Raw genomic sequence first — 26,405 nt, 5'->3', positions numbered from 1 at the left:
TACTGAGAAGGCTCCACGGAGGAGGTGGCACTTAGCACAGAAAGGTGGATTGCATCAAGACAGGCGACACAGAAGGATGGAGTGAAAGTCATCCTGGGTGGAAGAAAGCAGTGTCCTAACCCTTAATCATAAAAAATATATCCAGTGTAGTGAAATGGTTCAAAGACCTGAGCTTGAATCCTCACTCTATTACCTGGGTGATAAGAGTAATTACCTCCTATGACTGGGGTTGAAGTAAATAAATGCTAAGAAACACTGCAATTTAATATATTGTCTTCATCTTCATCCTAGACTGTCAACAGAGCTGTGAATTTTGAAGCTAGCCTTGGTTCAGAAGGTAGGCAGAGTTCACATTAAGCAGAAATGAAACCATGATACCTTTTTGAGGGCAAAGGTCAGAGGGGATAAAGACACCAGACACAGCCGGACACATCCCAGCCCTTTGGGAGGCCAAGGCAGGAGGATCACTTGAGCCTAGGAGTTTGAGACCAGCCAGGGCAATGTGGTGAAACCTCCTGACTACAAAAAATACAAAAATTAGCCAGTGTGGTGGCACGTGCCTGTAGTCCCAGCTACTCAGGAGGCTGAAGTGGGAGGATCTCCTGATCCCGGGATGTCGAGCCTGAAGTGAGCCGAGATTGTGCCACCCTACTCCAGCCTGATGCCATGTCTCAAAAAAAAAAAAGGTGATGCAAAGCAAAGCCTGGGGCCCTCAGCCCTGCTGGGAGGCTGGACTGGCTCCCTTCTAGCCAAGAAGTGCTCAACTCTAAATGTGAAAAATTCTGAGCCCCTTGTGGCTCTCTTGCTCTCCTCCCTGAAATGGCGGCGTCTCTGTGTGCTCTTTCCAGCCAAAGAAATCTGATGTTTCTGCTAGTGACCGACCTTGTTTACAAAGTATCCAGGTGTTACCCACACCAGTCTTTAAAAGCATCTGAGGAAAGAAAATGAGAAGTAATGGCCACAGAAGTACTCTGAAACTTCTGGGTAGGTGTACGCAGAGAAGAAAGGGAAAATCCCAGTCCAGGATACAGAAGGAGCTCCAAGAACTCATGGAGTCCTCAGACAGGGGTGGTATCTACCAACAAAAGCAAAATGGAGACATGGTGGCTTTTAAATAGACCAGCAGGTACACGGACAGAACTTGCCACCTGCCCATCACAAGACCATCAATCTGAAATTACCTGAAATGCTTGAGGAACATGATGTTTTGGTGAATTGAACTTTATACTAAAATTAGAAAACTCTTGCTCCTTCAAATCTTACTGCTATAAACTTCCAAGAATACATCATTCCATTTTCCTATTGTACTAAGGAAAGTATACTGAACATAACTGAACAGCTTATTTAATACTTATGCATTTATGTCAGGTACCAGGCTAGACAGGAACTAGAGATACAGGGATAAGAGGATGTGCTCCTGAGTTTACTGGAACTCACTGGATATTAAAGGGTAATACAGAGAATCTCAGCTCCACAAAGAAATGGAGCTGCAGGCATAGGTCATTGGGCTGAATGATACTCATTAATGGTGCCCATTGTACCGAAAGGCACAAGTATTTATATCAGAACAGTGCCTATTAGCCCTGACATGATTCTTAACCAGAGACGGTGATTTGAAAGGTGTTCATTTTCATGAATGGGGTATGTTCGTTTAAAAAATGATTCCTACATGAATCAGATATTTGTGTTTGGTATTCCTCCTTCTGTTGAGATGTCTTTTTGCATTGAAATCACTGCTGGTCTACACCGAGCCCAAAACCTAATCATGTTTGTTCTTGTGTTTTTGCTCTTTCTGACACACACACACACACACTCTGCCCATGGAAGGCATCCTTTGGTTTTCCTGTGAGTCAGTTCTTCTTGATAAAAACTATCGTATCGAACGCTGGAAAAAATATCAGTTGAAGACTCTTCTCGGTGTGACCACATTTTTCACTTGGAATGCTTCACACCGAGTTGAAATGTTATTAGCGTTCCGAGGAAGAATGCAATGATTCAGAAGGCGTTTGTTCTTACTAGGAAATAGATTCCAAGCTTCTTGCTCTCCACTCCAGGAATTCAACCTCCTCCAGGCCTCTGGTCAGAGACCACTTTAGGATCCACAGCTTTTCTTTGGTTCGACAATGTGCTGTTCAGTGCTGGATTCTGACTGGAACCCTGGGAGCTGATAATGGTCTCTGTTACCTTAGTCTGGGCTCTGGTTGCTGTGACCCTATGGTCTAATTACAGTGACGCTTTGGACTCTCTGCCACGGGGCAAGTGGCAAACAGACTTGCAAAGTCTGAACTTCCATGGTGGAGTCTGAGACCGCGCGAAGCAGATAGAAAGCCACAGCGCCACGTCCGCGGCTGCCCCTCGCTTGGCTGCGTGATCTGCCTGAGCTGTTTTAACCTCATAGTGGCAGCTGCCTCGTCTGCCAGATGGATATAACACAGCCAGCTTGACCTGCCTCCTTGCTTGTTGTCAGATATAAATGAGATGATGTGTGTGAAAGTGGTTCATGTTTAAACACTGTAAAAAGTTATTCAAATGGATTGGGAAGGGGGACTTTATTTTCACAAAATTGGCTTGAGTCCCTTGTGCTCACCGCCCACCTTCCACCCCCACTACTCCTTGGACCCTGAAGACAGGAGGCCTGAAGGATGATGGATGGGATATGCTTTCAAGCTGTCAAGGCTATAAAATCACAAGCTGCTGAGTGGAACACATGGACTGCCACGGGCTATGTGGAGCGAAGGCAGGACAGAGCCCTCTCCTCTCTACCCAGGGGAAGCACACGTGCCTACCTTCTTGCCTTCTCCATATATAAGGGGGAACTTCAAGTCCTCATCCTCAATGGTTTTGTATGCCCTGTAGGGGATAAACAACATTTTAAAAAAGGTTTGCACTCAATTAGTGACCTGCTGCCCTGACACCGACTGCTAGGGATTTCATTTTCCCTGGGACCCCATCCACTCACCACATTGACTACCTCTTTCTTTATAGGGAATTGTTCTCCCTACAGAATTGTGTGTGTGTGTCTTTTACCAAACCAGAAAATACTGTCTTTATATGCTTGAAGAGGGAGGAAGTAAGTTGGCATATGCATAATTAGCAAAAAGGGGAGATGGGTTTCTGGCCTTAGGGTCTGTGTAATAATGAAGTGACCCAGCAACAGTATTCTCATCACGAATCCAAAACTGTGAGAAACAGCAGAGCTCAGAGATGAATGGAGTGTGAAACTGCTTCGAGAGCCAGTTCTCACCTTCAGGGGTTGTTTATATCAAAACAGCCTTGTATTGGGATGGCTGGGGAAGAAATCTTTAGAGCCTGTTTGTCCTCTATATAATATGCAACATTCTTTGTTTCACAATAGCTTTTAAGTGGCCACTCAATACACAGAAAGAACCTTCAGTTTATGCCTCAATGGTTTATTCCAGATAGGGTCCTCCAGTGCCACAGCCTACACAGCAGAGGCGGGTAAAATGAAAGGGACAGAGCTGATGAAGACCATGTCTTGCAGTTTTGCTTATAACCAAGTTAAAAAACAAACAAGCGAACAAACAATTGTTAGCCCAGTTATAGCTGTTTATCACCTTGAGCATGTAGCTTCACCTTTTTCAGTCTCAGTTTCCTCATCTGTACAATGAGGCTAATACACAGGATACAAAGAGCTCAGTACAGAGCCTGCACTTAGTAAGAGCCCACTTAGTGGCAGTTATTACTAATACTTAGTAGATAATTAACACTTGGCATACCAATTCCCCTTTCTGCAAAATGGGGATAGCACTGCTCATAACTTCAAAGTTATTTAAAATAAGACTAAGTAAAAGGTAGGGTAGGTTCTGCTGAATTAGGTGCTATAAGTAGATGCTTTTCTACAGTAACATCTCCTGAGTGCATTAAAAATCCTAATTGATTAAATGGCCTGCCATTCCTGGAGATACCTAGGCTGCTTGGCAGTGAGTCTGAAATCAAATTTATGGAAGCTCTTGAGGTACAAAAGAATGTAACTAAATTTAAAAAGCATGCAACCCCAAAGTTAAAGCAGGTCCATCCTCAGGAAGTTACTTGGTAAGGTGTCCTTCCCATGGGGTGGAGAATCAGTGAGGTTTTGGCACCAGGTGTGCCTGAGTTGGAGTTCAGCATTGCCTTTCGTATAGCCCTGCACAAGTAGATGTGCTCTCAGGCCCTCAGGATCCTCATTAACCAATTAGGGCAAAATCTTGGGCTCATTCGTGAGATTATTGCAAAGATTAAAATAGGGAAATGAATGTGGAGAGCTTAGGAGGTACTTAGCACTGTGCCTGGCACAACAAATGCTGCTGCTGTTGAGTGAGCCGAGGGGTATTCTAGGAATTCAATTTTCAAAAAAGGAAATAGTATACTGTTTCCTTCCCCCAAATCTACCAAATTAACACAAAGTGGAAATAACCACTTTGATGTTTTTACATACTCACATGAGCTATTTTAAACACTGTGGTATATGAGTTTTTGGGGGAACAAATAAAGCTATTATTAGAAGAATTAGGATTTTTTTAAAGCTTTCCAGGCAATTCCAATGTGTAGCCAAGTTTGAGATCCACTACTGTAGACCAAGAACATTCGAAATGATTCATCAATTAGCCCCTTATCAGCTTGACCCTTAAGAGACAGACTACATGGCTTGAGGAGAGGAGGAAAATGGCCTGAGAAAGGCCCTGAGATGAGCATGAACAGAGATTGGGGACCCTATGTAGAGAGGGACACGTGGAGAGTGAGGAGACAGGCCCGCACAGAGAGGAGGCAGCAGCGGAGACCAGATGTAGAAAGGGGCTGGGCCTGGAGATCCAGGCACAGGAGGAGCCTGGATCTGGTGTAGAAGAGTTGGGTCTATGACTAGACATTCACAGGAATTAAATAGAGGTAGAAAGCTAGAATTAAATAGAGGCAGAAGGCTGCAGCTCTAGAACCAATGACTGGGTATTACCTAGAGCTTAATAGACAGGCGAAGAGCACTCCTAACAGGCTTAGAAAAGTAGTAGTAAGAAAACTGCTCTATCACAAGCCAGATCATTGAATTCTCACATGGCAGAGTGTTGCAGGAGCATGAAGTCCATGTCCCACAACTCTGAAAGACACACACTTAGAGCTGTTACCCACAGGACCAAACCAACTGCAAATTTTAATATTATCTGTTAGCTTCTGTTTATCTTCAGGAACAACAAAACATTAGAAATAGAAACATCGGTGGAAAAGGAAGGTTTATTCTGCCCCGCCAGTGTTGGTTTTCAATCAACTATGAGCACTCCCTCTCCGCCAGCAACTAATGACAAGGCGGAATAGCACCAACGAGAAGGAAAAGTACAACACCTTCTCCCCCTCCATCTTTCTGAATCCTAAGCACAGATCATCATATAAAGTTAAGTGGACTTCCATCCACAGTTACAAAGCCTTGAGTAATAAAGTATAAAATATAGTACTCAAGAGTTAAAACTGGCAACTTGATTAGAGTCTGTATAAATTAATAATAGCTAACAGTAATCACAGCAGCTATGATTTACTGAGCATCTTCTACATGCCAGACACCAGGCTCTGTGCTGACTTATAGTATCTAAAATCTCTCAATGGCCTTATAATGTCCTGTCTTACAGAGGAGAGAACTGAGCCCAGAGAGGTTAAGTTACTCCTCCTAGATCAAAAAGGTGGAGTGGCCTTAAAACCGGATTTGGACTTCTCCAGAAAACATGACAAAGAAATGTGATATCAGGACTCAGCTTTGGGAATTTCTCATTCTAGTCCAAGAGTCTGAAACAAGACCATTATTGTCCACTCTCTTTGGGTGACCAGCTGATATCTGATGAAGAAAAGAAGACTTTCGTCAAAAGAGGAAGGGGAATTTTCTGTGTGAGTGGCAAAAGAACAAAAGGGGATCATGTTTGTACAAAACTAGTGGCTACTACAGTACTGGGTCTACAGGGAAGAAGAGAGGAAAGTCAGCAGAAGTGATGGTCTGTGTTCTTTTTTTTTCTTTTTTCTTTTTTTTTTTGAGACAGAGTCTCGCTCTGTTGACCAGGCTGGAGTGCAATGGTGCGATCTCGGCTCACTGCAACTTCTGCCTCCCAGGTCCAACCAATTCTCCTGCCTTAGCCTCTCGAGTAGCTGGGATTACAGGCGAGTGCCACCATGCCCGGCTAATTTTTGTATTTTTGTAGAGACGGGGTTTCACCATGTTGACCAGGCTGGTCCTGAACTCCTGACCTCAGGTGATCTGCCCACCTCGGCCTCCCAAAATGCTGGGATTGATCCATGTTCTTAGACCTGCAGCTGCTTTTCTGGCCATCTCACCAGAAATGAGTGACCACAGAGTCAACCAAGCCCCCTCCCACAGAGAACAGACCTTCCTCAAACTGCTCTCAGTTTAAGGACACCATCCAAGTTCTGGCCCACTTGGAAGGCCTGTCTGTTTTATATTATAGTCCATGTCAAGGCTATAGGCTTGAATTTATGCTTCCAGCTTGTCCTTGGCTTCCTTCTTTCTCATCTGGGGGAAGATAGGAGAGTGGAGCTTGAGAGCTCCAAGACATGAAGGTACTTTGGATTTGAGATGAATAGAGAGTGTCCAATCATAGAACCAATTCTTCTACACCACATCCTAAGATTTTTGAAATCCTAATTAAATTTTTAAGAACCAGCCCCCCAAACAAATCACTCGCTAGTTTTACAATAATATGACTGACCAGAGATTATATTATTTGTTACGAGATAGCAAAACTGAAAGGCTTAGAAAAGATTTTCTAGACAAACCCTTATTAATATTTTGGGCCAATTCCTTAATGAGTATTTATGAGGCCAACTGAATCATTTTTTTAGATGAGAAAAAAAAAATGCAAGGCTTAAAAGGGTTGCTAAATTCTTGGCTTTCCCTAACTGAGAGACATTATTCTCAGAAGTTTCCATTAAATACTTTTTTAAAGTAATAGTTCCCTTTGTAATGTAGATTGTGCAAAGCTGTAAAAACAAGCCACTGTTGGTTTGGACCTCCTGGAAGGAGCAGTTCAGCATTAAGACTGAAATGCCACCAAGTCAGCTGTACCCCAAGTATAGGAATCCCTTCTACAGTACACCTAACCTTGGTTCCTGGCCTCTCCTGAATGGACTGCCACAGATAGTCACCGTCCTAGGAGTTTAACGGTACTTAATGTCAGCCCATTCCACTGGAGAACAGCTCTGGGAAATTCTTTCTTAAACTGACCCAAACCCATTGGCCCATCTGGAAAAACATGAAATAAATCCAGACGATTTTCTGCTTGAGAGCTCTTCAATTGTTTAAAGAGAACTAAAAGTTTCCTTTTCCTCAGTTCTTTCAACTGTTCTTCACAGGACATGGAGGATGCTAACCACTCGAGTCCTCATGCATCCAACAAACATTAACTGAGCACTGAATACTGCGGTAGTGGCCCTCTAGGGTCTTTCTGGTTGGCCAGTGTCCTCAAAAAATGGTACCTGGAACTGAAAACACTTAAGATGTGGTCCAGGTAAGAAAAAAAAAATTATTAGTTTTTTTTATTTGGACCTTGCATTTTTAAAAAATTAATGAAGCTATTTCCATTATGTGTATTTTTTTTAGGGTTACATATGGAGACTCTGAATGAAAACAAATGAAAAACCCTAGTCCATGAGAAAAAAGACCTGAGAATGTTTTTTTGGCTCATGGTCTCCTCTAGTTTACAATGACACACACAATAGATATTTTACCCTGAAGGGAGGACTCCATTGCCCTTATTAATTTTATCTTATTAGTTTTAGTCCATTGTTCCAACTCACTGACAACATCCTGAATTCCGATCCTTCCATTCAAAATATCAGCTGTCTATGCTATATGATGTTAAATTTGATAAGCAGCCCTGCCATCTTCATCCAGATCACTGAAAAAATTGCTAAGTGGAATCATTAGAGACCTTCCTCCTGGCCAAGCTAACCACACAAGGGGGGTGGCAACATTTCAGGCATGTGAAGGAAAGTTTGTGCAATTCGAAAAAATCAAATTCAGCAGTATTCTTTTTCATGAAAATGAGAAGAACCTATCAATTTCCTTTTTATTTTTTTTTTTTGAGATGGAGTTTCACTCTTGTTGCCCAAGATTAGGTGCAATGGTGTGATCTCGGCTCACTGCAACCTCTGCCTCCTGGATTCAAGTGATTCTCCTGCCTCAGCCTCCCAAGTAGCTGGGATTACAGGCGTGCGCCACTAGCCCTGGCTAATTTTTTGTATTTTTAGTAGAAACGGGATTTCACCATGCTACCCAGGCTGGTGTCGAACTCCTGACCTCAGGTCATACACCCACCTTGGCCTCCCAAAGTGCTGGGATCACAGGCGTAAGCCACCACACCGGGCAATGTCCTTTTTAATACAAAAAATAGATGGTATAAAGCTCGGCAGAATCTTGGCTGGTGGAGAAGCACAGAAGACAAACTCAACAGTAGAGGATGGACAATGAGATATTAATGTTTAAAGAGCAGGTGTTTAGGATTTAAAAAGGCTGTCAACACTGATCCAGCTAGACACTGTCCTCATGGATTTCAACTCTAATGGAATAGCTCTTGGGCTGTCTATGAAGCAACTTAACTGAACCATTATCCACTCAGTATTTCTCCATCTTGTCCAAAAGGCTAAGAGAAGAAACAATCCGATTTCTTACAAACTCCGAATATATCTATGTATACGGTATTCACCCAATCTAGGAACCTTACCCAACGAGAACAGATTACTACTTGAGCCTGCCTTATTGAACCTAAGCTGGCTCTCCTAATCATACCATCTCCAGTGGATGCCATTCCTTCAAATCCCTCTTGCTCCTAAGGCACGTGAGTGATGCTCATAGTTCCCACATCAACCCCATCCTTCTAGGCTGAGGCTGTCTCACTGCCCTTCTGTCAGCCTCTCCATCTGCCTTACATCCCCCTCCCTTACCCACCAGCGTTTCAGGACATTCTCCCACCTGCCCTGATGACTTCAGCCTAGGTTCAGATGTCTCTTCCACTCTTTCCTAGGATGGGATTCTCAGCATTTTCTTAGAATTTGGTGGTGCTTTTGGATTCCTGGCTTTACAACTCCTAGCCCACTGCCTGCTGACCTTCTTCTCTGTTCCCCATCATCACCCTGGTCATGTGGCCTGCAGCAAGAACACCCCCCACCTCTGAGATTCCAATTCTGAATCATTTTTCCTCTCTCACTCCCTTGTTGAGGCTCTCCGGCCAGTTTCTCTCCTTGGTCCTGCTATTCTTCCTACCTTCTGGCTAAACATGTTCCTGATCCTGTCTCCACCTGTGGCAAAGCTTTCTGAGACTCTTCTTTGCTAGAACTTGTCACCTTCTCGATTTTCCAGTAACACAACAAGGATTGAGTATTTTGTCTATTAACATTATGCCAAATACTGTCATCTCTACCTTTCAAACAAATCCAGAATCCTCAGATTTCAACACCTTCCCTGCTGTCAGAGCCCTAGCACCATAGTTTCTTGCCTACATTATTGGGACGGATCCATCAGTCCTCTGTGCAATGATCTAGGCAAGAGGCGATGGTGCTAGGATGATGTCACCAGGTGGATGGCAGTGAGAGTGTTGAGAACTGTTCTGATTTGTCCCTTACTCCTGTTTTCAGAGCAACTGGAGTAATTATTTTAGAATGTCAGGTCACGTCATTACCCTACTCAAACCCATCAAAGGTTTTCTACTGCACTCTAAATAAAAGCCAAGTAACCAAGAAAACCAGATGGTCTTCTTTAACATTGTTCCTGTCCCCCAAATTTCCTAGTCCCCTTTCCTGCTTTATTTTTTTTCCATAGCATCCACCACCACCTAACAGTTAAAGAATTTTACTTCCTTACTATGGTTATTTTTTCTACTGCTTTTTCATGCCCTTTAAGTTCTATGGGGATAGATTTTTGTTTTGCTACCTATGGCATCTCCTATACCTAGAAGAGTGCTCAACATATAATGGGTACGCAATAAATATTTGGTTAAGCGAGCAAATTAATACTACCTTCCCTATGCAGAGGCTTTATTCGTATTTTCTTGTTCCATAATATATTTGCAAAACAAAAGCAAAAAGCCTCCTTGTTCGGCTGCTTTCTACGTCTGGCTATGCTGTTGTGGCTGATGCTCACTCACAAGCACCCCTTTCCCACCTCTGCCCTAGTGGGCTAGGTGCTGTCCTTACAGGCTGAGACATTCTCTATGAACATCTGAACTTGAGATCCCCATGCAGCCACACCGAAGCCCTTTTACCCTAATGAGCAGCAGTTATAGGACTTCTCCACCATAAACATATTTTGTCTTTGTGGCAATTTTATACATCCCTTCAGTAAAGCTTTGCTCACACTGTTCTTACGGCTGGGAGGCCTGCTAGCAAATCTCCCACATTTCTCTTTTAATCCACAAGCATCACTCTCCAGCTTAAAGTTCTCTACCGAATTCCCGTCATCTTAAAATAGAATTCAATGATGAGGCCCTCCATGATGTGGCCTTTGCACTCTGACATCTTCGATCACTCTGCTACGCCTCATAACACTGGCTTTCTTGTTTTTTTTTTTTTTTTTTTTTTTTTTTTTTTTTGACATGCCAGGGGGCCTGGTCATTCCTTCCATCTGGGCCATTCTTCCCTTTGATCCTGCCATGCTGGCTCCTGGGCATCACTCGGAAAGGCCTCCCCTGACCACTCATCTAGAAGTCCGGCGTTCTCTGCTCCTGCTCATCCTGCTTCAGTGCTTCAAGCACAACCTGAAATGCTCTTATTAATTTGTTTACCTTCTGTCCCCATATCCTGCACATTAGCTCCATAAAGGCACAGACTTTCTTCCTATGTACCTGTCTATCTTTGTATCTACAATTGCGCAGGCACACGGTAGACATAAAGTAGACACTAGCCAAATGGATGAATGAATGAACGAAGGCTGGTATGTCTCCCTTGGCATGTCAGTTTCCCTCTAAAGATATCCCCCATTCACTCTGCCTTAATAGCTAGCTTTTCCATGGCTAAAGTTCATGGCTGCGTTCCCATCGGTGATACCTCTGACATATGCTTACCTATTTATATTAAAATTTCAAGCTCCCCTTTATTATTAGTATATATACAAATAGTTATAAAATTATATAAAACATTTATGATTCTCTTCTCTATTCCTTTCTCAGTTCCTTAGTACCACGTCAGAATGGCAGTTTTTTTGTCACAGCTATTCACCAGTGTGTATGGTGTTAACAAGACAATTTTATAACTTGGTTTAAAGGCAAGTTCCTCCTTTAAAGTTCTTCCTCGTCTTTGCTGGATTCCTCCATTTCCAGGAAGAGCCCCTACTCTGATTGCTTAACCCATGGGCCAGGAACCTAGAGTTCACACTTCGGCATCATCAACATAAATCACTTCCCACGATCTCCCTTCTCTTCTAAGTCATGACCTTGAGCTACAGAGAGAGAGAGAGAGAGAGAGAAATACCACTTGTTTCCCTAAGTCTTAATTCCCTTAGCAAGACTTCAAAGTCATTTAAGAGGAAAGTGATCCCCTCTGGGAGGCGTAACAGGACCCTCTCCCTTCGGGGACAGCATAATCTCAACAATTCACTTGTGCAGCTCCAATGACACACACCAGTGAGTCACATTCTTCCACTAACCTCTAGACATTGCCTTGACTGCCTCTTCTCCCCTGGGGATCTTCCTTCCTGGAGTCTCTCTTCCCTCCTGGCAGAGCCCACTGTGGTATTAAAGCACACCAGGCTTGGAGTCAGAGGTTCTGAAGTCACATCTCAATCGTCATGTGAACTGGCTATATGAACCTGGGAAAATCCCTCAGACCTCACTGAATCTGCCTCTTCAGCCGGACACTTCATAGGATGGTTGCACGGATTAAGGGCAAACATGTCTGGGAACATCCTTTGTGAAGGATAAGGTGCTATTTAGCCATCAGTTGTGGCTATTAAGGTCTTTGGAGCCTCATTCTTTCTTCCATGCAGATATGGAGCTAACAGACAACCGTAAGCAGGAAGACACAGCACATCCCCATAGGAAAAATCACTTCCTGCTGAGCAATCAAGCCACCTAATTGATACTTTTCTACTGTAAGCATGAAGGAGCATACCCGTGCAACTTTATCCAGAACAGTCCATTGTTCTCCTCTAAAATGAGGCCCAGATACTCAGAAGGATGCCTCAGAGATAATAATCTAAAGAAGGAATAGCTGGGTTAGATTGAAATAGTCATAAAAGGAGGCTTTTTTTTTTTTTTTTTTCCTTAGCTGGGAGCTCAGTGCCCCTCCAGGAGGGAGGAGAAAGCCACAGGCAGCCTTGTTTTCTTCTCATTAGAAACAAGTCCTAGCCCAGCAGAGGCACATTCCATAGGGGCTGGTTGGGCTTGGGAGGAGGCTGGAGCACAGAAACATCTTCGGTCCCCCTTCTTGCCTTCCTATAACAAAATCTCAGCAGTAGCTTAAATCTCAGGAGGCCTGGGACGAAACACCACCCAGGCCTGGCTGGACAGGAACAGACACAAGCCTGGAGCCCAAATGCTACTTGTGGCTTTTAAGAGCTTGGCATGACCCCAGTTAAGCAATTCCGGAATCCACAGAGGCTCCCTTGACTCCCCTCTCCCCACACCCACTCTCCTGAGACCTTCCTGCAAAGAGCAATGCAGGATTGGCAACCACCTCATGCTTCCTTTTTTTCTGCCAGCCATCTGTATGTCCAAAGGAATCAGGCCCTAAGCCTAACCACAGTGCTCAGTAAATGGAGGCTGCTTTCTGATCCTTCAAGCGGCCTTACAGCAGGCAGCTAGCTCTTCCCCCCTCACTACATGAAAGAGAGAAAGCGAGTGTGTGTGTGTGTGTGTGTGTGTGTGTTTCCTTTTAGGCAACACAAGAAGAGTTTGATGTTTGGTTAGATCTTACTATTATATTTTAAATGTCATCTTTTAGAGTCTTTTTTTCCAGATTTCTAAGATTCACTTTGCCTTTGGATGGAAACTGTCTGCTGGAAAGACAGGGCTGCACTGTGAAGGAGAGTGAATCTAAGGCACGCTTAACAACGGCAGGCTCAAGTCACAGTTGTGGAGCAAGGAGCAGTCCCCAGGGTGAGTCTGAAGAGGCTGCGAAACACCCTCTATCCAGCTGGGAGTTTTGGGGCTTAGAATGTTTGGAGATGGACCCAACATCTCACCCCAGGCTCATCATTGTATAGCAGGCTTTAAGTATGTATAAATCTAGTTTTGGGGGTCATATTTTGGCTCATTGGGTTCCTGAATTTATGTGTTGGATGATATTTTCAGTAGGTATCTGAATGATATGATCCCTGGGAATGTTACCCTGTGGGATGGAGGCTCTCCGAACAAATGCTACCTTGTTTTCTTTCCTTGGTCCTTGGGGTGTTCTTTAAATTAGTTGAAGCCCATAGGCCTTAAGCTGTGAACGACTTGATAGACTTCTGCTAATATAGTGCAAGTTAGATTCAGGCACAGATAGTACCTTTGAATTGTAAGTGTGATTAATATTTGGCGATAAACAGAAGAGGGCTGGTAGCAGCCTAGCTTGTGCATACCTGGCTACCACCTGCTCATCTCCTTAGCCACATGAAAGGCTGCTGGCTTTTTTTCTCCATGAAAACTCTCCATAATGGGGACCAAGCTCTGGTCCCCGACAATGCAACTGCCCTGGAGGAAATCACCTGATTGATAGGGTTAACCAACAGTCCCTAGGAAAATGCCTACCTCCCCACTTCTCCCCATCAGCACGCCTGAGCCAGACCCTGCCTGGAGTTCTGAGAGTGGTAACCATTTCTCTCTTTTGGCCTGAAGACTCTTCTTCTCACCAGGCCTTTGGAAAATAGCAAGAGGCAACAGAGATTGCTCTCATTTTGCTGGTCAATGTTCTTTGGGAGAGTCTACTGGGTTACAGCAGAGGTTTCACCGGTGGTAAGAAATATATCAATCCTGTTAACCCAATGTATGCACAAACACATTGCAAAAAACAATATTTACCCAAACTATGTGATATACACCGATATTTTCTTTCTATCCTGTGCTATTCAATTTGTTTAAAATGCTGCTCTCCATATACTAAACTGATTTCACAATCCTGTGAATGGGTCCCTACCCACAGCTCAAAGTTTGGTAGAAGAACAGAACCTCCTCTAAGTAGCTTCCAAATTAGGGGCTCAGGCTTTGACCAGATAAAAACAATGGGTTCTACTGGATTCATTTGCAAGTATTTACTGAGCACCTAGTAGGTGCCAGGCACTGGCACAGGTGCTGGGTATATGGAGTAGAATAAAGTAAACAAAGTGAAAGTCACCTTTTGATTCGTAGGCCGAGTTCAGCAGCAGAAAAGGATGCACTTGGAAAACAATTATTCAATCAGTATTTTTAAAAAAAGTAATCATGTGTATGTATAAAACAGAACTAATAATATTTCAGGATAAAACATTATGAATGACTCTTAAGGAAATTCCAGATTTGGAAATTATTTCTGATTCAGTATCCACTTGGTGTGCATTCACACTTGGCCGTAATAGCTTCACATTCTAATCAATAACATTTAGCTCTCTCCACCGATATGAATCAGAGACCCTTACTTCATGAGCACACAAATGTGGAGTGATTTCAGCTTTCTCAGGGACCACTTATTCTGAAATAAACATGAATTTCATTGACAGTCCCTTTATACTGTATGAGATCAAGTCAATATATACAAATCAGGATATGAACCAAATTGACCCCATAGCTACAAATGGTGGGGTGAAAACAGCAAACAGATTATTAATTACGAAGAGAGTTTCTGCTGCACAGGCAGTTCCTCTGTGTCAGCCCTTGTGGCTTTCCCTCACGAAGCTTCTCCCATTCTGGTCAGATGGATATTCATATCATGGAGCAGAGTCCTGCAGTGTCCCCTGGGAGAAGCCACATGCAAGGACTTTAACCTATGCGACATCATTTCAAGGCTTTCCACCCAAGTGCCTTGGAATTGATAACATTACACGTGCAGAGCTCAAGTATCAGTGCTTTGAGTCTTCTGTTTTATCTTTAAAAACCATGAGAGTTTTGCACAAGCCTACACATGAAGTCCTTCTACCTCACTCCCAAAATTTTCAGGTGAAATAGAGGCTTACCTTGTAGCTTCCCATACTCTTCTGAAATCTTCTGCTAACCCCCCCACATTATTCAGGCCCCCAAGGGAAGAAGCACAGGCCTGAGTAACAGCTGCTGATATTTACCAATGGGAAGAATACCACACTCTTAGCTCCTGCATCAAGGTGGCCCTGTTGTTTCAGAGGATGGAGAGCAAAGGCAGCCATTGTTAAATGTTCTGCTGTCACCTCACGCCCAGCAGTTAACGGATTTTCATATACCCCAATGTTTATTATACAACCTTTTTGTTCCAGGCACTAAGGATCTATATTTTTAAAAACTTACATAATCCTCACTGGAACACTGTAAGGTAGATAGAAACATTATCCTCATTACACAAATAAGAAAATGGAGGCATAAGAGAGGTCGTATATCTGGGGGGAAATAGGGGTCAAGCTCACTTCAGTCTGTCCCAACTGTGTTACACTCTTAACCACGCTTCTCTGTGCCTCTGTGAAGAGCTAGGAATCTGCATAAATACCACAAAATGGCATGATATGCAAAAGAATGTTTAATTGCTAATTTCTCTTCCTAAAATTAAATTGTAAAAAAAAAAATTTAAGCTCATTCTCACATTCTAGGTTTTAATAATGGTCAGTTGCATAGAAGTTAAAACATACCAGTACTCCTAGGGTTGAAAACTAGGGTTGTCTCTTAACAATATGGCAGATGTACAAGGTCACTATAGAATTAGATTTAACCTGAGCTTTGGTGTTCAAAGTGCTCAGGTGCAATAAACTGAGACTCCAAATTTTCACACCTAGGTGCCCAGCTTTCCATAGGGTGATCCAATATGACCCAGAGGATCAGGCCTTGGGGATGGGGTGTGTAGCATTTACTGAGGATGAGCAGCAATGAGAAACCATTAAGTTAAACGCCCTGGGCAGCACGGTCTCCTGACCTATCCCATGTATTTATACTATGCGTGAAGCCTGGACTATCCAGGTTATGGGCACAAAAAGGAAAAAGAGGAGGCCTAATTTGACCCTGACCCACTGTTGCACCTGAAGGCTTTACCATCCCTTATCAGCCACTGCCAGTCCAGTCTACTGGCACCTTATGAACAGTCACTGGCTCACTGCAGGTGGACAAAGACATTCCCAAGCAATAGCAAGGGGATAACCAGGGGCAAAGACCACCAGCAGCCCAAGAGTCACAATACTTTGACAGCTCAGGCTGCCCAGCGCTCTTTAACTTTAACCAACCACTTCTGCAAACTGTTGTTCATATCCATTGTAACAAAGTCTAGGGCTGCCCGAAGTCAATGTTTAAGGATATACAGCAATCGCCTGGGGTGCTTATTAAAAAATGCAGAATCCATAGAGATTCTAATTCAGCAGATAAAGTAGACCCTGGAATGTTTTCAGTAATTGCCCCAGATGACAAAGCTTCACTGTAGATAAACCTTTGTCTATCAGTTTTGTATGAAACTGTAATCATCCGTATATGGCCCTGTCCTGACACTAGACTGTAAACACCATGAAGGTCGGCACTGTTTTTTTCTTCTTTATAACTTCAATGCCCAACCTAATACCTGGTTCACTGAATGAATAGTAGTTGGAACTGACTGTCCCCCAGAGATGAAGCTCTGCGCCTTGTCCTTTAGGTACAGAGAGTGACACATAGCATCTGATTTACCCTGGAAGACTGACAAGGCTGATCCCATCTCAGCAGAATCTGAACCTGGAACATGGCAGAATACTATTGCTTTTGCCAGAGCAACCAGGTGAAGAACAAAAAGTGAATGTGTTCCAGCCCCTCATGAGGCTTCTGAAGCTTTCCTTATGATCTGATCACAACAAAGGAGACAGGCAACTGACAACACACTAGCCCTGAAACACCGCTGGCATCTTCGTTATCAGCCTTCCTGGCTGTTACAGAGGGATCTGCTTTCAGCTCCCCAGCAAGGAACAGACACAAAACTTTAGCCTCTCTCTTAATAAGTCCTTGATTTACTTGTCTGAAGGTAAGAGGACAGTGGTGGTAGGATGAGATTTTTCAGGGTTTGCAGTGGTGGCTCTCCAGCTCTTGTGTGTGGATTACTAGGGTAAGCCCAGAAGCAAGGAGTTTTAAACCATCACCGCAGCTGACTGAGATGAAGATGCCCCCAGGCCACTGCGGGTGAACATCTTCATAGGATTATCAGCTCGACACAAGCTGTGCCAATTTCCTGCTGGGAAACCTGGGGAGCTGGGAAGAGCAGAAAATTTATCAAGCTCTGGTAAGAGTGAACTAATTATAACTGGAAGAGTGTTGGCTGGACACAGGAAAATGTTTTCTTGGTGGGCTTGTGAGTACCTGGGAAATTTCAGGAGTGGTAGTGTACCTACTTCTCTGGAATTTCCTTAGAAATGGGAGCCTAAAAATAGGCTGAGAATTGGCCCATAGGCCCTTTTCTTTTTTCTGAAATCATCTTCTAAGTCACTGACAAAAATTGTATTTTTATTCATTTATTATTTATTTTGGATTCAGGAGGTACATGTGCAGGTTTGTTACACTGGTATATTGTGTGATGCTAAGGTTTGAGGTACAGATGGTCCCATCACCCAAGTGTCAGCATAGTACCCTATAGGTAGTTTTTCAGCTCACGCCCCCTCCCTCTTCTCCTAGTAGTCCCCTATATGTCCCGGATATACATATTGTCAGCTCTACATTTCTGCCTTGTGTGTAATTTTCATACTTCATATTCCACCCTTAAGGTGTGGAGCTCTTAAGGGTGGGAAAATAAAATTCTGTTCATTATTGGCATCCTTAGCCTGGCATTCAAAGTTCCCCATGAGCTGACTCCAATGTAATTACCTAGTTTCATGGTTTGCTTCACTGCCCACCACTGCCCTACACCCTCTCGCTCCCTCCGACATGTCACTTATGCGAGCCTCCCAGGACTGTTATCTAGCTGATACATACCAACATAACTGCACACGAAGGACTAAAACACTGAAACACTGCATGCTAGTCAGCAAACAATGGCTGTCTCACTCTCCATGAATGCCCCCATCTGCTGCTCTGGACTCTCCCCTAGAATCCCCAAGAGGTAACAGTAAATAAAGAGTTAATGCCTGGCACAGCAGGGAAGCTTCTAGGACCCTGCTGCAGCCCAGCTGGGGCCTACTTGTCCATTTTGATTGTCCAAATATTTTGAATATTATCTCTGGCTTCCAAATTCCCAAAACACACATCACATTTTCACCCCTCTGCGCTTCTGCTAGCACAGTGCCCTTTGCTCTGAATGTCCTTCTCTCCAACCTTCCTGAAACCCCTCTCATAATCCAGATCTTTGGTTCAAACAATCTTCTCCATGAAGTCCTCCCCAATCCCAATCTCCCCTCTCAAAACAACTACTCCCTCCACCACAGCCACAGGCATTTTCTTCACACCTTTTTGTATAACTCTTATCTTTTGTCTTGCTTTAGTTATTTATACATATGTCCCAACAGATCTACTTCCCCCACTGCTGAAACTTGAAGAATAGGTTTAAAGGTGAAATGACATTGTTCAATAAATTTCCAGAAAGGCCGGGCGTGGTGGCTCACAACTGTAATCCTAGCACTTTGGGAGGCTGAGGCGGGCGGATCACCTGAGGTCGGGAGTGCACAGCCAGCCTGACCAACATGGAGAAATCCCATCTCTACTAAAAATACAAAATTAGCTGGGCGTGGTGGCACATGCCTGTAATCCCAGCTACTCGGGAGGCCGAGGCAGGAGAATAGCTTGAACCCGGGAAGCGGAGGTTGCGGTGAGCCGAGATCACGCCACTGCACTCCAGCCTGGGCAACAAGAGTGAAACTCCATCTCAAAAAAAAAAAAAAAAAAGAAAAAAAAAAATTCCAGAAAGCCAGTCTTGGGCCACGTGGCAATCTCTTTAAAGCTAACATAGTCCTATATGATGAAATCCTTCCTATGCAAGGACATGCTTTAACCACTGATGGCCTTGACCCTCCCACCTTCTTGGGTATGGTTTGGAAGACTACAGAAGTACATTAAAAGGTCCAGCATCAGCTGAGTGCAGTGTGGCTCACACCTGTAATCCCAGCACTTTGGGAGGCCGAGGTGGGCAGATTACTTGAGCTCAGGAGTTCCAGACCAGCCAGGCCAACATGGTGAAACCTTGTCTCTACTAAAAATACAAAAATTAGCCCAGCACGTTGGTGCACGCCTTTAATCCCAGCTACTCAGGAGGCTGAGGCATCAAAATCGCTTGAACCTGGGAGGCGGAGGTTGCAGTGGGCTGAGATCACACCACTGCACTCCAGCCTGGGCGACAGAGTGGAGTGAGACTGTCTCTTTTTTATTTAAAAAAAAAAAAAAAAAGTCCCCAAACCAAAAAACATCCTATCAAACAGTGCCTGGGACAGAGGGGCTGGCAACGGGCTTCCTGGCTGTACTGACGATGCCTCTTCTGACAGACAAGAGCTCTACCTTTTCTGTGTCAAACTCCTCTTCATCTGCCATGCTGCAGGACAGACCTGCTAGGCAGAGGCAGCCAGCAGACCTGATCTGACTTTAGTTTCTTCTCCAAACTGCCTTCCTTTGTCTTTTTGTTTTCTAGCTTCTCACTACCTTGCAGGGGCAGCATTTCAGCAATAGACTGTAGACCTCCTGAGGCCAGCAGCAGCTCTTGCTGACCCTTTCACTCTCCATAATAGCTAACGATTATAGTATCAGAAATTCATCATGCACTATTATATGCCAGGCTTTGTTCAACGCATTCAACCTTACTAATCCATGATATCCCAACTATTATCAAGTACTGTTTTGTTTGTTTGTTTGAGATAGGATCTTGTTCTTTTGCCCAGGCTGGAGTGCAGTGGTATCATCACAGCTCATTGCAGCCTTGACTTCCTGGGCTCCAGTGATCTGCCCACCTCAGCCCCCCACAGCTGGGACTATAGGCACGTGCCAACACACCCAGAAAATTTTTGTATTTTTTGTAGAAACAGGGTCTCCCCATGTTGCCCAGGCTGGTCTTGAACTCATGGCCTCAAAGGATCCACCCGCCTCAGCCTCCCAAAGTGTTGCGATTACAGGCATGAGCCACTACACCTGGCCTCAAGTACCATTATTAGCTTCATTTTACAAATGGGGAAACCAAGGCTGACAGTGGTAAAATGATCTGAGGTGGGGATTGGCCCAGCTAGGCAGTCTGGCTCCAGCATCCTTGCTCTTAACTGCTACTCAACATCTACTGTGTAGCAGGTGTACAATACAAGTCTGTCAAATATGCGAGAAGGGTCTACAGGGCCTTCTTGGTTAAAAGGACACTACTTTAAGAGAGATTTTTGTAAGCACTTGACATCCCCAAACTTCCCCAGATGACTTGCAGCTATGTTCTCATCACATACATACTGTACAACCCCAAACACCAGTCACAGGGGAGGCGCAGTACACACACTCTGCTTAAGTGTATGTGGATAATGGAGATAAATGCTGTGAGTGTTTGAAGGGTCTGAGGGGGGGAAGAAAGGCTTGGAAATAGTTCAGCCACTTTAGGACAATAAACTTTTACTCATTGAAGCAGAGAGACGTGTGTGAGTGCATTCATGCGTGCATGCGTGTGCAGGGTGAGTGACGATCAATGGGGAGCAAGCTGGTGGGGCATCTCTTTTCTTTCTCCTCCCTGTGGTCTGACAAAGCCTGTCTGTCTTGGCTTGCAACCATTCGTAAAGACCCCATAGCTTCCACTGGCCTCCTGCGCAGGAGGGCAGGGAGCAGGGAGTCATTCATCACTGTCAGGAGATGTGCTGCACACAGCAGGGCCCGCTTTCTTCCCTGCTGCTCCTGCAGCTAGAGCTGCAAATCTTGAAAAGATGCAGAACGTGCATATAGCAAATAACCATTCATCATCTCAGCTCTGGAAGCTCTGGGAGAGGCCCCTCCCCATGTGAGGCTGACCCATTCTGACTTGGACTCCAGCCCCACTGGAATTTGGAACACAGGGACTTTTCAGGTGCCTAATCCCTTGCCCAGCCAATCCCCATCCTGGATAATCTGTTGAGGTCTGGGGTTAAAATTCTCTGAAATGATCCCCCCTGCCCCTTTCTCTACAAGGTCAGATTTTCAGAGTGCTTTCAGCAATCAGACTGCTGCCAAGGTGGCCTGTAATCATTAAACTATGAAAATACAAGTTGCTGAGAGGAAATGAATACCAGGTTTCACTAGGGAAAGGCCTGCTTTCTTGTGAAGTAATTATAAAATTAAAATGTGATATTTCTCTGGTGAGTCTAAAAAGCCTCCCCATGAGGTAGGTCTGTGGCATGACAGCAACATCAGGATTTACACTGGGGTGGGACTGAGAGATCCTTCTGTGTCCCCAAAATGCCAGAGACATCTGCAGGTAAATTTCCGAAGACTGGGTTAAGAGTGATTAAAAGCAGAAAGAGGGAAAAGTACTGAGTTTGAATTTTTCAATTACTCTGTAAAATTCAAGAGTCAAGCTGTTCGAAAATGCAGGCTTTCCAAGGAAGGCTAATAACGCTGAGCTAATTAGACCCCCAAGCATGGCCAACATATAAATTCGGGCCCAAAAGAGGGACACTGTCCCTTTAAAAACCGCCTTGGGATCTGTGGAAAAGCTAATGAGGAGTGTCAGTTGGGGCTGCTTTATTAGGTGGTCCTCAAGAGGATAAAGCCTGGGGTTTCTGTAACAGGGCTTCTGTGCTTGATTCAATAAATCAATTTATATTAAATGCGGGTGCAGCTCTGGAGTTGGCTTCATAAAGCATTCTGTGGCGTTTCTCAATCTGCTCATCCACTTCCTTGTCAGCCTGCTTGAATGCACTGTCAGAGGGCATTGAAGAGAGCAATAAAGAATAAGATAGAAGCTGTATCTATATTTGTAAAACCCAACCTGGCAGCTCCAGACCATGTGTGGAACTATCTCCAGTGAGTTTCTCTCTCCAGAAAGCGTTTGGATTGTTGGTGAGAAGCCTGATGCTGTGGGGCTGTGCCTCTCCTCCCCGAGCCAAGCTCCAGGCTATAAATGGAGAATAAAGGTCACCCCAAACACAGTGGAAAGGGTTGGAAGCCAAGCTGCTTTTAAATCATATTCTCAGGGCCTGAATGACTCCCCAAGAAATCAAAGGAAAAGCAAGAGGGACAAGAGTGCCAACAGCTGGTCCTCATCCAGGAGACAGCAGAGAGAGCTGAAAGAAGGCTGCTGGGCTGCCTGAGGAGGGCAGGTGCGCTACTGACTAGAGCTGATGAAATGGGTCTCCCTTTAGTCTGGCCAGCTGGATGCAGCTTCTTGGTGGCCCAAAAGTGACTACTGGCTATGAGGTGAGTTGTTCCTAAGCACAATGACTGATGCCCCTGAGGATCAGGAAAGGGGTGTGAAGCCCACCCGTCTGCTGACTCAGAGTCCGGCAGCAGAGGCACCAGAGGCCGGTGTGGCTACACCATTCCCTGTCCACAGTTATCAGTACCCATCCCACCTTTTGAAAAACTCTTTGCTGCCACGTTTGGTGGCTCATTCCTGTAATCCCAGAGCTTTGGGAGGCTGAGGCAGGAGGACTGCTTGAGCCCAGGAGTTCGAGACAAGTCTAGGCAACATGGCAAAACCTTGTCTCTATAAAATACACAAAAATTAGCAGGGTGTGGTGTCACACACCTGTAGTACCAGCTACTCAAGAGGCTGAGGCGGGAGATCACTTGAGCCCAGGAGGTCCAGGCTGCAGTGAGCCATGGTAATGCGACCGCCTTCCAGCCTGAGTGACAGAGTGAGACCCTGTCTTTAAAAAAAAACAAAAAAACCAAACCAAAACCAAAAACTCTTTGCTGTTGGGATGTTGAGTTACAGAGAGCGCCTTGCACCACCCTATTCCCAACTACACCCACGCTCTTCTACTATGTAGACCACAGCACCACTGCGTAGAACTTTCTGTGATGATGGAGATGTTCTATAGCTGCAGGGTCCAATTCAGCAGCCACTAGCCACATGTGGCTACTGGGCAGTTGAGATGTGGCTAGGGCAACTCGGGAAATACATTTTTAACTTCATATAATTTTAACTAATTTAAATGGCCACATGTGGATAGTGGCTACTGTGCTCGAGCGCACAGAGAATGGAAATTTCTCTTTGCCTCAATAAAAGTAGAAAGTGCTGAAAGGAGAAAATGGGCTAACTCCACTCTGCTCCCAGTGGAAAATCCCCTATTTGCTCATAGTTTTAAGGGAAACGGAGGAGGGAATATTATCATGATGTATCATCAAGTTAGAATTATAAAAAGTTAGGGGCTCTAAGGGGCAAAATAAAACATTGCCATCTCTGGAATCTTTCTAATGGGATCTGTCTTTTTCAGCAGCTCTAAAAGCAGAGCAAAGCCCACCCCCTGCCGCCACCACACTTAGAGGTTGGCAGCAATGGTCAGAGGAAGTATATACAAGAGACTTAGGCCAGGATTTGCCCAAGGCCCCAGAAGCTTGGCAGAGCAAAGTACACAAGGTGCCTGTCGCCAAATCAGGACTCTCTTTACCAAGTCAAGCATGTGATCTCAAGTTGCCAGTCCAGCCTGCCCCTGAAATGAGACCATCATAACGTTAGAAAGGCTTTGCTTAAAGGAAGAATTCTGGTATACTTTGCTCATGACCAGAACCATCTGGAAGCAATCTAGCATTCACAAGATGGACTTTTCTTCTTTGGCCCTTGCTCTCTCTACAAATCCCATCAGCCCAGGAACAGCTGCTGGAGAATCTGGCCTGGTGCCAGGGGTGAAGTTTCAGCCCCCTCCCACACACATGTCCTTCTGGGTCCCTGGCTTGCTTGCCACCCCATGCAGCTGACATGGCACGAAGTACGCTGATCCTACTTGAGAAAGCGAAATAGCCAGTGGTCACAGGAGCAGAGACTTGGTGCCACAAAGCCAGCTGTGAGAAACTGCTGTTTCAACTCGGTAACATAGACACTTGCCAGTAAATTACGGCCTGAGACATCTCAGAGGGCTGCGGGTCGGGATACACCGCTCTCAAGGCACCACAATGTCAGCTACAGTGTGCACCCTGCAACAGCAGCTCAACACAAAGGGATGGGGAGGATGGGCCCCAGCTTGGGGATTCTGGCACCGGGACCAATGACACCATGCACAGGAGGTGAGAGCCAAGGGGGTGATAGGGAGAGCAAGGGAAGACTCCATCAGGAATGAACTCAGCGCTGGGGGCACTGCGAAGAGAGCGGCTTTGTAAATCGAGCCACTGTGCAAACTATCTGAGGAGAGGGGGAAGGGGAGGTGGGGGAGCCAGGGAAGAGGCCAACTGCATTATGAAGGTCCTGGTGACAATAACCTTTTGTCCTCAAAACAATTTGGGCCTGCCAAGCTGCTCCACAGTCTCCGAGAAAGCACGAGGGTGGGAAAAAAAGGATCCCCATAAAGAGGCAACAGACTCATCCTTAATTATGAGACCAGGCTTCCCAGAACTGACATCCTCTCCCACACTTCCTCCTGCAGCAGACACACCACCGAGTGCCGGCGTGGTGCTCCTCTAATGAGAGCAGGCAATTTTTCTAAGAACTGGTTCTTTTGGGATCTTCCCCAGAACCCCCACCCGCAAATGACACAAGCTCTTAGTGAGAAGTGTGAAGCATCAGTTTAACTTGAGCAATGGTCTACAGGGTCAGACTGGGGACTAGAAAAGAGACGGCCTCAGCAGCTCCTAAAATGCTTCATTCCATCCTCTTGACCCCATAGGATCGTCAAGACACCAGTCCTGGTGGATAGAGGGCTCCTGCTTAAACGTACACCGAAGCTCGAAACTGAATGATCATTGTCTAATTATCCTAAAGAAAAGCTGACTGGCACACTGTATTAGAAAGAACCCCAACAAAGAGTCAGAAACCTGGATTCTAGTCCTTATTCTGACACATTTGCCTCAGGGGAAGCTGAGCAAACCGCCTAATACCTCTAGGTCTCAATTTGCTCACCTGCAAAATGGGAATAAGGGGGTGTCATTCCACATTTGGCAGTTTAGCACCTTAGTAAGCACCACACACTCTGAAGTTACGCTGCCTGGATTCACATCCCACTTTTTCCTCTTACGAGTTACGTAACCTTGAGCAACTTAGCTCTGTGCCTCAGTTTCCTCATCTGTAAAATGTACCTAGTTCATAGGACTGTTTTAAGAGTTAGGTATGAGGAATTAAGTAAAGCTCTCATCACAGTGTCTGGCCCTTAGCTCTTCCAATAATTGTCAGCCCCATTACCATGATGATTAGTGGGAGATGAGGGAGAAAAAAAATTCCCCAACTAGGCATTTACTACAAGGATTAAACAGCTTTGCAGTAGGTGGACCTTTTACTTGTTAGAAGGTTTCAGAAAAACAGGTTCCAGGCTAGAGTGCAGTGGCACAACCATGGCTCGCTGTAGTCTCAACCTCCCAGGCCCAAGCAATCCTTCCACCCCAGCCTCCTGAGGAGCTGAGACCATAGGCATATGCCACCATGCCTGGCTAATTAAAAAGAAATTTGTTATAGAGATGGGGTCTCCTTATGTTGCCCAGGCTGGTCTTGAACTCCTGGGCTTAAGTGATCCTTCCATCTCGGCCTCTCAAAGTGCTAGGATTATAGGCATCAGCCACCGTGCCCAGCCTCCCATCTTTAAGTCCTAAAAAATAACTGCTAGATCTAAGGCTTTCTGCTAGAGGGTAAAAACATTTTAAAAAGGAATTCATTGAAGTTGGGGGGAGTGCTTTACGTAGGCAGTAGTCTAAATTGAATGGATGATTGATTTACTGATTCATTTATTTATTTAGAGATGAGGTCTTGCTCTGTTGCCCAGGCTGGAGTGCAGTGGTGTGATTCTGGCTTACTGCACCCTCGAATTCCTGGACTCACCTGATCCTACCACCTATGCCTCCCCAAATGCTGGGATTATAGGTATGAGCCACTGTGCTTGGCCTAAACTGGTTTTCAATTTCTTAGGTTCTTCTGACAAAGACATAAAGGGCTTTTCTTCAACTGAAGTCCTATTTTCAAATCAAAAGTCGGAACAGGTAGGAAATGCACAAAGATGCACATAAATCTGCTTGTAGCCAAGGTTGTGAGCCAACAGCCATTTGGGGAATTAGGCTGAAAACAAATCCGCAAATCACATCTGACTAAAGCCATTCTCAGCTGTGGCTCCTTCATTATTCAGTACCTTCTGTGAAGTTCCATACAATTAAAAATAGCCCATTTGTGGACTGTTTATCTGCTTAGGACCATGCTAATGCAGACAGAGAGAGAGAGAGAGAGAAGGAAAATGAGAAAGAGAACAAGAGCAAGTGTGCACACAAGAGTGAAAGAAAGTAACT

At 44.8% G+C, this 26,405-nt stretch overlaps 1 protein-coding gene across 3 annotated transcripts in view; it reads right to left on the bottom strand.

The window, feature by feature from the left end:
• The window catches only part of PPM1H (protein phosphatase, Mg2+/Mn2+ dependent 1H), a 305,954-nt gene that overhangs the window by 48,294 nt on the left and 231,255 nt on the right, over positions 1-26,405 (bottom strand). For all 3 annotated transcript variants that reach the window (XM_055251348.2, XM_055251350.2, XM_055251349.2), the window contains exon 7: positions 2,787-2,850. In XM_055251348.2, the coding sequence (XP_055107323.1) occupies positions 2,787-2,850 (64 nt within the window). The remainder of the gene's footprint in view (positions 1-2,786; positions 2,851-26,405) is intronic.

The sequence above is a fragment of the Symphalangus syndactylus genome, chromosome 17 (genome assembly GCF_028878055.3).
Source record: "Symphalangus syndactylus isolate Jambi chromosome 17, NHGRI_mSymSyn1-v2.1_pri, whole genome shotgun sequence".
In the NCBI taxonomy this organism is placed as follows: Eukaryota; Metazoa; Chordata; class Mammalia; order Primates; family Hylobatidae; genus Symphalangus; species Symphalangus syndactylus.
The sequence above is the reverse complement of the archived record's forward strand: the minus strand, read 5'-3'. Positions and strand labels throughout refer to the sequence as shown.